This window comes from Belonocnema kinseyi, chromosome 8, assembly GCF_010883055.1.
Source record: "Belonocnema kinseyi isolate 2016_QV_RU_SX_M_011 chromosome 8, B_treatae_v1, whole genome shotgun sequence".
Lineage (NCBI taxonomy): Eukaryota > Metazoa > Arthropoda > Insecta > Hymenoptera > Cynipidae > Belonocnema > Belonocnema kinseyi.
In genome coordinates this window covers 10,238,845-10,251,639 of record NC_046664.1, presented here as the reverse complement: position 1 = coordinate 10,251,639, position 12,795 = coordinate 10,238,845, and the positions used below count along the sequence as shown (strand labels likewise).

At 23.9% G+C, this 12,795-nt stretch overlaps 1 protein-coding gene across 1 annotated transcript in view; it reads right to left on the bottom strand.

The window, feature by feature from the left end:
• The window catches only part of LOC117178367 (alanine--tRNA ligase, cytoplasmic), a 45,824-nt gene that overhangs the window by 1,225 nt on the left and 31,804 nt on the right, over positions 1-12,795 (bottom strand). The window contains exon 12 of the mRNA XM_033369796.1: positions 6,675-6,730. Coding sequence (XP_033225687.1) covers positions 6,675-6,730 — 56 coding nt within the window. The remainder of the gene's footprint in view (positions 1-6,674; positions 6,731-12,795) is intronic.

Below are 12,795 nucleotides of genomic sequence, written 5' to 3'. Positions count from 1 at the left end.
AATGATTTCAAATCAATACAAAAGATTTCATAAAAAAATTTATTTTAAGATTGTAAAGAATTCATAAGGATTTCAAGAATCTCAAAGATTTCAAAAAGGGTATCTTACATCAGATTTCAAACACGAAGACTAAAGAAAGCTTTCACAAATATTTTTAAGATTTCATGAAGATTTCAAAATATTTAAAAAAGATTTCATCATAATTTTAACAGATTTCACAAAGATTTCGAATATCTCACAAAGATTTTTAAACTTTCAAAAGGTTTCAAGTATTTTAAATGCAGTACACTAGATTTTAAAACATTTCAAAGATTTTAAACGATTTAAAAATATTTCACAAAGATTTCATTAAAAAAAATTATTTTAGGATTGTAATGAATTCATAAGAATTTCAAAGATTTCAAAAAGGGTATATTACATCAGATTTCAACTACGAAGACTAACAAAAGCTTTCACAAATATTTCAAAATATTTAACAAAGATTTCATCATAATTTTAAAAGATTTCGAATATTTCACAAAGATTCTTAAACTTTCAAAACGTTTCAAGTACTTTAAATGCAGTGCACTCGATTTTAAAACATTTCAAAGATTTTAAACGATTTAAAAATATTTCACAAAGATTTCATATAAAAAATTATTTTAAGATTGTAAAGAATTCATAAGAATTTCAAGAATTTCAAAGATTTCAAAAAGGGTATATTACATCAGATTTCAAAGATTTTATACAATTTCAAAAGGTTTCAATAAATTTGAGATTTCAAAACATTTCGATGATTTCAAACGAATACGAAAGTTTTCACATACGAAGAGTAAAGAAAGATTTCAAAAATTTCAAATAGTTTAGCAACATTTAAAAATATTTCAAAATGTTTCAAATATTTTAATGATTTCAAATGAATACAAAAGATTTCATTAAAAAAATTTATTTTAAGATTGTAAAGAATTCATAAGGATTTCAAGAATCTCAAAGATTTCAAAAAGGGTATCTTACATCAGATTTCAAAGATATCAACAACTTCAAAAGGTTTCAATCGATTTGAGATTTAAAAAGATTTCGATGATTTTAAACGAATACGAAAGTTTTCACATACGAAGACTAAAGAAAGATTTCAAAAAATTTCAAATATTTTAGCAATATTTAAAAATATTTCAAAATGTTTCAAATATTTTAATGATTTCAAATGCATACAAAAGATTTTACAAAGATGTCATAAAAAAAATTATTTTAAGATTGTAAAGAATTCATAAGAATTTCAAAGATTTCAAAAAGGGTATATTACATCAGATTTCAAAGATTTTAAACAATTTCAAAAGGTTTCAATAAATTTGAGATTTCAAAAGATTTCGATGATTTTAAACGAATACGAAAGTTTTCACACACGAAGATAAAAGAAAGATTTCAAAAAATTTCACAAAAATTTCAAATAATTTAGCAACATTTAAAAATATTTCAAAATGTTTCGAATATTTTGATGATTTCAAATGAATACAAAATATTTCACAAAGATTTCATAAAAAAATTTATTTTAAGATTGTAAAGAATGCATAAGAATTTGAAGAATTTCAAAGGTTTCAAAAAGGGTATATTGCATCAGATTTCAAAGATTTTAAAAAATTTCAAAAGGTTTCAATCGATTTGAGATTTCAAAAGATTTCGATGATTTCAAACCAACACAAAAAAAGTTTCCAAACAGAAAGACTAACAAAATATTTCAAAAAATTTCACAAAAATTTCAAATGTTTTAGCAACATTAAAAAATATTTCAGAATGTTTCAAATATTTTAATGATTTTAAATGAATACAAAAGATTTCATAAAAAAAATTTATTTTAAGATTAAAACAATTCATAAGAATTTCAAAGATTTCAAAAAGGGCATGTTACATCAGATTTCAAAGATTTTAAACAATTTCAAAAGGTTTCAATAAAGTTGAGATTTCAAAAGATTTCGATGATTTCAAACGAACACACAAAAAGTTTTCAAACACGAAGACTAAAGAAAGATTTCACAAATATTTCAAAGATTGCATGAAGATTTCCAAATATTTCAAAACATTGAACAAAGATTTCACTAAAATTTAAAAATATTTCACAAAGATTTCAAATATTTGAATGATTTTAAACAAATACAAAAGATTTGACAAATATTTCGAAGAATCTATAACGATTTCAAAATATTTCAAGAATTTCAAATATTTTGAAAAGGGTACAGTACGCTAGAATAGAAAATATTTCACAAAAGTTTCAAGTATTCCAGTGATTTCAAATATATACAAAAGATTTTATAAAGATTACAAAAAATTTCACAAGGATTTCAATGATTAAATTTTTTAAATGATTTTAAAAGATCTCATAAGTATTTGACAAAAAATTTAAAATTTTTACAAAGATTTAAAATACTTCAAAAAAAAATACTTCACAAGGATTTCAAAAATGTCAAGAATTTCAAAGACTTTACAAAGATTTAAAAATATTCTCAAAGATTTTACAAAGACGACTTATGTTCGCGAAAAATTAAGAATTTGTTTATTACTGATTCAGCTTTCTTTAAAAATTGTTGGCCCATAAAAAAAATGAAATGTATAATCGTTTACGTGTATAAAAACGATTATTTGATTATTTTATGTCAAAAAATGAGACCTGGAAAAACTTGATTTCGGGACTTATCCCTAAGTTACTCAATCATCGAATGTAGATTATTTATATTTGGTTTAATTGGTAATTTGCCTTAAAGGCATTTACATTATACGGGGCATATCGGGGATTTCATAATCGCAAGTGAAGACGCAATTGCGAAAGGAATAAGACGAATTGTAGCTCTCACTGGTCCAGAAGCTTCAAAGGCTCTAACGAAGGCACAGTTGCTGCAAAAACGGCTCGAGAAGCTGCAAGATGAAGTCAAAAATAATACAAATTCGTTTGATTCGAAGGAGTATGTCAAGAAGATTGTGGAGTTGACTGAGGATATTTCCCATGCTACAATTCCCTGTTGGAGAAAGGCAAGTCTTTAATTTGACTTATTTATAATTGTAAAATAATTTATTCTTTCTGGAATATAATGACATACTTCAGACTCTTTTCTCTATTTCCGTCTGTTCTCCCTTTTTAACCCCTAAAGGGCACACTTGCGTAAAAATTAGCTAAAGAGCACACTGGGTGTTATAGACCCAAGGGTATTCAAACGTGTGCTGTGCCGATGGTATTGGATAGTTTTATACAAGAAAATCAATTGATGATTTTTAATCTATCTAGTTTCAGGAGAAAAAGGTTTTATAATAGTTTTTGAAATTTAAAGTAGTCAACAAAAATCGTTTTCGGAAAAAAAATTTAAAAATGACTTCTTACACTCTAAAATTCATAACTTTTTAATTTTTGGATATTTTTACTTAAAATTTTACTTGAATACTTCTGAGATACGGCGCTTCAAAAATAAAATTAGTCTTATAGTGTTCGTTCCAAACAAGGTATGCATGATTAAACGATTTTATTGATCTTAAACCTCATATACAAATAATAAAAATCCAAAATTGCGTGAAAATGACATAGAAAAATAGTTTTTCATGTCATTTTTTTATCTGGCGCCATATGTTCCATTTTCTTGAATTTGGTACATTTTTTTAAAACGCAAATAAGTCGCCGGGTGTTTTTCACCCAGTATGCCCATTAGGAGTTAAATGATTCCTTTTCCCTGTTTTAGAGAATCTTCTCCTTTCTATAACTATTTTGTCGAAAAGTCGTATTTTTTGTTTAAAAATCCTACATTTTGTTTACATTTTTTTCTTTATATACCGAAAAATCTTTCTTAATTGAAAATTTGTCGTTTTGGTTTTAAAATGCAGCTGTTTTGGTAAAAATTCAACTGTTTCGTTGAAAATAATTCTATTTTGATTAAAGATTTATCTTTCTGAATGCAAATTAGTTTTTTTGGTTAAAAATTAATTTTTCAACTTAAAATTTAACTATTACATTTTTGGTTAAAAATTGATCTTTTTTAGATAAAAATGTAATTTTTTGTGTAAAAATTCATGTAGTTTGTTGAAAATACCTTGATTAAATTCAACTGTTTTTTTGTTATTTAAAAAAAAATCTTTTTTAGTTGAAGTAACATTATAAAATTTTTCTTTTAGAATTCATGTTTTTGGTTGAAGATACATCTTGTGTTCAAAATTCTTTTTTTTTGTTGTTAAAAATATGCATGTTTGGTAGAAAATTGAAACATTTCGTTTAAAACTTTGTTCGGTTCAAAATAAACTTTCTAGTTGAAAATTCAATTGTTTTATAGACTTTTTTATAGCCTTTGGCTTAAAAATCCCACTATTTTGTTAAATTTTGTATTATCTTTTGACTGAAAAATCTTCCTTACTTATTGATTTGTCGTTTTCGTTTAAAAATTCCGCTCTTTTGCTTAAAGGTCTAACTTTTTGGTTGAAAATGAATCGGGTTTTGGTTGAAAATTCATCTCTTTCGTCGTTTTTTGTTGGATAATTAATTTTTTAACGAAAAATGTAACTATTCCATGTATGTTAATTAATTCATCTTTATTGTTTGAAAATTCAAATATCTGGTTTCTTGAACTGAAAATTTAACTATTAGATTTTTGGATGAAAATGGATCTTTTTTTATAGGTAAAATTGAACTATTTAGTTAGAAAATTAATGTCGTTTGCTGAAAATTCATTCATTGAGTTCAACTATTTTTTAAGATGCAACTGTTTGATTGAAAATTAATCGGTTTTGGTCGAGAATTCAAATAATTTTTTGAAAAATCCTCGTTTTTGGTTGAAATATCAAATATCGCATTTTTTTGGCAAAATAAATCTTTATGGTGAAAAGTTGAACTATTTAGTTAAAAATTAATTTTTTTGGTTCAAGATTCATCTCTTTGGTAGTTCTTCGTGGATGGAAATAATTGTTTTAAACTGAAAATTTAACTATTTTTTTTTTAATTCATGTATTTTGTTGAAAATTCGTCCTTTGTCGTTAAAATCAACTGTTATTTAATAAAAATTGAAATTTTTGTTTGATTGTAGTATCAACTATTACATTTTTCGTTGAAAATTTATTTTTATAGTTTGAAGTACTACCTGGTTTAATGATAAACTCCTTTATTAAATATTATTTTGTTGTTGAGAATATAACTATTTTGTTGAAAATTCGTGTTTTTCAGTTGTAAATTAATATTCTAAACTGAAATTGTAGCTATTCTATTTTTATTTGAAAAATTATCTTTTTTAAGGTGAAAATGAACTATTTGGTTAAAATTTAATGTAGTTTGTTGCAAATTCATTAATTGAATTTAACTTTTTTTTAAATTGAAATATTTTTTGGTTAAAGTATCAACTATTAAATTTTTCGTTGAAAATTCATTTTTTTGTCTGTTAAAGATTTATCTCTGGTTGGAAATTCATGTTTGGTTGAATAAGAAATTGAAAAAATTGAAAATTCAACTATATCTTTGAAAATTCATCTTTCCGGGTTCAAAAGTCGAAAGTTTTCTCAAAAGATCGACTTTTTAGCTCGCATTTTATATAGGAAACTCAACTCTTTTGTTGAAAATTTCTTTTTTTTTTAATTGAAAATTCATGCATTTTGTTAAAAAATGGTATTTTTGTTTTTATTGTACTCTTTTATTTATTTAAAATTTAAATATTTTTTGGTTGAAGTATCAATTATTAAATTTTTCTTTAATAATTCACATTTTTAGTTGAAGATTCGTCTCTGATGGATAATTTGATTTTTTTATTGTTGATTATTTACTTTATTTGGTTGAAATTCATATACTTTCTTAAAAACTCGTCTTTTTTTGGTGGCAAAAATTAATCTTCTTGGTTTAAAATTGATATTTTTGGGTTAAAAGTTCAACTATTTGATTCAAATTTAACATTTCTGTTGAAAATTCATATTCTCAGGTTAAAGATGCAACTGTTTTGTCGAAAATTCTTTTTTTTTTTTTGCTATAAATGTCAAAATTTTGCATAAATTTCAACTTCTTCTTTCAATTGTGATGCAGAAAGATCGTATTTTTTACTTAAAAATACAAATATTTTATTGAAAATTAAAAATTGTATTAAAACTTCAACTATTTTGTTAAAAATTGACTTTGTTGTTGAAAATTCATATTTTTGGTTATAAAATTCAACTTTTTTGTAGAAAACTCATTTTAGCTGAAAATTCAACTATTCGTTTAAAAGTTCATCTTTTCGAATTTAAAATTAAAACATTTTCATAAAAATACGAATTTTTAGCTTGAAAACTGCTTTGTTAAAAATGACTCTTTTTGGGTCGAATATCCATTTCTTCTGGTAGAATATATTAATTTTAATAAAAAAATTTATTTCCCTATTATTACCTTATTTTCGTGAAAAATCACACTATTTTCCCTGGTTTGAGATTATTTTAGACTATGAAGTCTGCCATGATTAAAATTGCATAAATTATGTTTTTTTTTTAATGTAGGATGAGATGCGGGAAATGTTAAAGTCGCTAAAAAAAGCTTTGGATGACAAAGAGCGTGCAGTGAAAGCAGCGGTAGCCACTTCGGTGGTCGAAACTGTTCAAAAACTCGTAGAGGCCAATATTGGTATTCCTGCTTTGGTTGAAATTCTGGAAGCCTACGATAATACGAAAGCTTTAGATTCTGCTTTAAAGAAAGTGAAAGCCTTGTCCCCAGAAACCAGTGCTTTGTTCTTGAGTGTGGATCCTGATAAGAGTAAAATATTCGCTCTCAGCGCTGTTCCCAAAGTAAGTTATTATTTGTTCATTAATTTTATTTATAAGAGGTAAAACAGAGTGTCTACCCCACCTGGAAAACCTGGAATTCTCATTGAATTTTTATATATCTAGAAGAACTTGGAAATGTGAGAGATTTTTTTTTAGAGTCGGCAAAATTTTTTCGAGAGCGTGCTTAATTTTTTTCAAAATTCCCATATAAAATTGAATTACAATGATTTTTCATTCGTAAAACTAGCTTTATGTTACTGTATTTAACTGTTTTGATGAAAATTCGCTTTTTTTTGTTTGAAATTAATTTTTTTTTATCTGGATATTTAACCATTTAATTTTTGTTTTCAAAATTATATCTTTTTGGTAGGAAATTCAATTATTCAATTATTTTACATTCTTCAAACTGAGAATTGAACTTTCAATACAACGTTTCATCAGTTTACTTGGAAATTCATTTTTTTGGGTTAACATTCATTTTTTTACATAACATTTTTCTATTCAGTTTTTGGTTGCAATCTTATCTGTTTTAATTGAAAATGCGTCGATTTTTGTAGAAAATCATTAATTTTTGTGTTTAACTGAAAATTGAACTTCTGAATTTTTGGTTGACAATTTATATTTTTTATTTGAAAATTCGTGTATTTTGTTGAAAATTCGTCTTTTTTAGTAGCAATTTATTTTCTTGGTTAAAAATTTACCTTTTTCATTGAAAATTCACCATTTTTGTTGAAAGATCATCTTTTTGGTTGATAACTAACTATTGTTGTTAACTATTCAATTTTTGAATAACAAATTATCTTCTTTAATTTAAAATTCATGTATTTTGTTGAAAATTTTGAAAATTTTTGGAACACATTAATCTTTTTGGTTTGAAAATCATCTCTTTGTTTCAAAATTCATCGTTTTGGTTGAAAATTCACCATTTTGGATAAAAAAAATCACCTTTTTGGTTAAAAGTTAATCATTTTGGTTAAAACTGCTACTGTTTGGTGGAAAATTAAACCCCTTTTTAGAAAACTAATTTGTTTGTTTAAAAATTAATCTCTTAATTTAAACATTAATTTTCCAAATGAAAATTTAACTATTTAATTTTAAATTGACTATTTTTTTTTAGTTGGAAGGCCCTCTTTTGCATTAAAAATTCACCCCTTTGGTTTAAAAATAATCTTTTTGTTAAAAACTCACTTCTTTCGTTCTACAATAATTTTTTTAAGCGAAAATTTAACTATTCAATTTTTGGTTGACAATTTGTCTTTCAGGTTGAAAATTCATGTACTTTGTTGAAAATTTGTCTTTTTTAATAGAAAATTAATCTTCCTATTTTAAAATTTATCTTTTTGGTTTAAAATTGAACTTTTTCGTTAAAAACAAAACTACTTGGTTGAAATTTATACTATTTTGTTAAAACTTCGTTTTAATTTTGTGGAAAATTAATTTTGTTTAAACTGAAAATTAAAGTATTCCATTTTTGATTGAAAACTGATCTTTCTTAGTTCAAAATTCAACTATTTACTGAGAAATTGATCTTTTCTAGTTGAAAATTGAACTGTTTTGGTGAAAATTCATGTTTTCTGTTTAATAATGGTATTTTTCGGTGGAAAATTAATCTTTTTGGTTGAAAGTTCAATATTTTAGTGGCCTCATGCTATGAAAAATTATACCCGAAAAAAATTTGGAATATTCAGGAAATTTTTTGAGACCTGGAAAAACCGGGAAATGATAGTAATTTTTTTTACCGGGAATTTTACAAATTTGTAGAAGAAAAATCTGTCCACGTTCGATTTCAACACTTTTTAAATAATTAATTGAATTGTTATATTTTTCAATTATGCTATTATTTAGCTTACAATGCGTAATTCAAAAATTTTTTACTTTGAACATTTTCCATTTAACATTTTTATTTCTAAGTTTACATTTTTTATTTAAAGATTTTTTAAATGCTTTCTTAAAGACTTGAACAAACAAAAAATAAAAGTCTTTGATGTTGAAAATTTTGGATAAAAAGTATTTTATTTAATAAATACAGCATGGAATTGTTAAAATTTTGAAGAGCCTTTAAACTTTGAACATTTGTAGAAAAAATTTGAGCAATTTTAAGAGATATTTAGAAGTTTTAAAAATATTAAAAATTATCATGCAAATTTTAAAAAGTTTTCTTTAAATCTTCTAGAATCTTTTTTGAAAATTTTGTTCAAATCTTTGAAAAAATGTTTAAATATTCTCTTGAAATAATTTTTCAAAATGAAAATTTATTTTTAATTTTCCTAATAATCTTAAGAAAATGATTTTATTCTTTTGAAGCCTTTAACAATTCTTGAAAAGAATCTAAATTTTTTGTTTAAAATCTGCGAAAACCTACATTTTGTTTTATATTAAACTATCATTTCAAGTTTTACATTAAGTTTGAATCTTTTCAAAATGTCTACATATATCTTAAATTTACTCAAATTTCGCCAGCAAATAATAAATGTTCAATTCTTATTTATACATCCAAATTGTAAAGAAATGTTCTAAAATTTGCAGGATTTTCTGAAAATTGTAGAAAAAATTCAATTAATTTTGACAGCTATTTAGAAGTTCTGAAAAAATTTCCAAAATAATTTTAAATTTAAAACAACTATTTAGAAAGAAAATAATTGAATTGAATTGAATTTAATGTCTTGGCTCAAAATTCCTTAAAATTATATGATTTTGAAATTTTGAAAGTTCATTGATTGATTTTTTAATTTTATACACGCAAATTATTGAGCATTTGAATACACCATTTTTTAATTAAAAACTTTTTAATTTCAATTTTAACAGTTGAAAATTTAACAGTTCCACTTTGAGTGCTTTCATTTGCAGCTCAGAATTTATTGCCTCAAGTGGAATTTTTTTTAGTTTTAGTGGTCCATCTTTAAAATGTCATTGACCGTGAAAAATCATTTCGAGCCGGGAAAACCCCGGAAAAGAACCGGGAATTTATTTTGTCGATTAAAACGGCCACCCTGTACCTTGTAAAATATATTTCTCAAGTGTTCTTAATTTACAAATTCGAATTAATAAGAGAAGCCTTGAGATCTGAAAATTAAAATTCTAAATAAAAAATTATTTTTCTGCCTTGGTTAATCATGTAAAATACTATTTTTTTTAGAGTGCGATAACTAAAGGCCTGAAAGCAAATGAATGGGTACAAGCTATCACGACTATTATGAAAGGAAAAGGTGGTGGAAAACCAGAATCTGCTCAAGCCTCTGGGTCAAACGTATCTGGTCTAAATGAAGCTTTAACAGCAGCAAAAGAGTACGCGTCTTCGAAACTGGGTCTCGTAACCGAAGGTAATTAGGTAAATTTATCAATCTTAATATAATAGAATAATAATATAATTTTATTAATTTGAGGGCACTCCAGGGTTTATAAAATTCGAGTCAGTTTTTCCACGTTCTTGTATTTTCTCGAATAATTTCAGGAATCAGTAGTGGTTCAGGAGTTCAATTGTAGGGAAGATAGGTGAAATTTTCGTCGAAAAAAGCGGTTTTTTAATAGAGGGGATATTTTTGTTTTTTTAAGAATACCAGCGTAATGAACAAAAATTAATGAGCGAAATAATTTCATAAGAAATCACGGATTTGATTAAACAAGCAAATAAAGCCGCGCAATTGCTATTTTTTGAGTCACTGCATTTTTTAATTAAAATAGAAAATTAATATTAATACAACTTTTTTAAATTTTATAGAATCTAGTGTCGAAAATAATTTAAAAAAAAAAAGCAAAGATAAATTTTTTGATAGTTGATAAAGATTGTTATCTTAATTTCAGAATTTATATATATTATATTTCTTTAGATATTCAAACCGTTACATTAAAAAAAAATGTAAGAAAAAAGAGGAAAAGTAGAAAAAAGAGTAATAGGGGGGACTATTAGTTTTTTATCTTCCTACTGATAAATGAATTTTTTAAACTGAAAATTTAACTTTTTTGTTGAAAATTCATATTCTTGAATTAAAAATTCAAATGTTTCATTGAAAATTTATCCTTTTGGCTTGAAAATTTATCAATTTGGTAAACAAATTTAACTGTTTTGTAGAAAATTATTTTTTTTTCTGAAAATTTAACTATCCTATTTTTAATTAAAACTTGATATTTTCAATTGAATGTTGATCTTTTTTATTTGAAAATTAAAGTATTTTGTTGAAAATTCGTCTTTTTTGGTAGAATGTTATTCTTCTTGGTTGAAAATTCATCCCTTTTGGTTTAAAATGCAATTACTTTCTTGAAAATTAATCTGTTTTATCTAAAAACTGAAGTTCGTCGTTTAAAGTTGAACCACTTTCTTGAAAAATAATTTTTTGAGGCTGAAAATTCATAATTTTAGTTTAAAAGTCAGATTTTTTGTGACAAATTCATTTTTTAAACCTTAAACTATAAACTATTTTGTAGAAAAATCGTCGTTTTGGCATGAAAATTCTACCATTTGATTCGAAATTGAACTATTTTTTAGAAAATTCTCTTGTTTATGGTTTGGAATTAATTTTTAAACTGAAAATGGAACTATTCAATTTTTAATTGAATCATAATATTTTTAATAGAAAATTGATCTCTTCTAGTCGAAAATGAAATTATTTGGTTAAAAATTTGATTCAAAATTGAACTAATTCATAGAAAAATTTTGTTTGTGTTTGGTTTGGAATTCATTTTTTATCTGAAAATGTAATTATAACATTTTTAGTTGAAAATTATGCTTTTTGGTTAAAAATTCTTTTTTTTTTTTTAATTTTTAAATGCAATGTTTTTGTTAAAAATTAATTTCTTTTATCTAAAAATGCAACTTCTTGGTTTAAGATTGAACTCATTTCTTAAAACTTAATTTTTTAGTTGGAAATTCATAACTTTAGTTGAAAATTAGTTTTTTGTTTTGTTACATATTCATTTTTATCTGCAAATTTAATTATTCCATTTTCAGTTGAAAATTATTCTTTTTGGTTGAAAATTCATTTTTTTATATTTAAAATGCAATTGTTTTGTTGAAAATTAATCAGTTTTATCTAAAAATGCATGAAAATTCAACTATTTGCTTCAAAATTGAACTGATTCGCAGAATTTTTTTTTTTGTGTTTGGTTTGGAATTCACTTTTTATCTGAAAATGTAATTATTCCATTTTTAGTTGAAAACTATGCTTTTTGGTGAAAAATTCATTTTTTTTAAATTTTAAATGCAATGCATAATTTTAGTTAAAAATTAGTTTTTTGTTTTGTTACAAATTCATTTTTTAAACTTTAAATGAAACCATTTTGTAAAAAGTTCATCGTTTTGGCAAGAAAATTGAAATATTTGATTCAAAATTGAACTGATTCGTAGACATTTTTTTGTGCGGTTTGGAAATTTGTCTTTTTGGTGTGATCATTCAAAAATTGGATTCAAAATTGAACAATTGGATAGAAAATCCTTTTTTTGTGGATTGGAATTAATTATTTCAACTAAAAACCTAACTATCCCATTTTTTATTAAAACTTGATATTTTCTATAGAACTACTTTCTTGAAAGTTATTTTATTTTATTTTTTTGAAATTTATCATTTTATTTAAAAAATCGATATTTTCGTTGGTAAAAAATTAATTTTTGTAAATTTAAAATTTAACCATTTTGTTGAAAATTAACTTTTCTGTTGAAATTTTGTATTCTCCGGTCGAAAATTGAACTGTTTTGTAGAAAATTTGTCTTTTTGGTGTGATAATTCAACAGTTGGATTCAAAATTGAACGATTTTATAGAAAATCCTTTTTTTTGTGGTTTGGGATTAATTTTTTTAATTAAAAACCTAACTATCTTATTTTTTATTAAAACTTGATATTTTCTATAGAACTACTTTCTTGAAAGTTATTTATTGTTTATTTTGTTTTTGTTGTTGAAAATTTATCAGTTTAGTTGAAAAAATCGTTATTTTTGTTGGTAAAAAATTAATTTTTGTAAATTTATAATTAAACTATTATTTTGAAAATTTATATTCTCGGGTTGGAAATTCAACTGTTTTGTAGAAATATCTTCTTTTTGGTGTGAAAATTCAACACTTGGATTCAAAATTGAACGATTTTG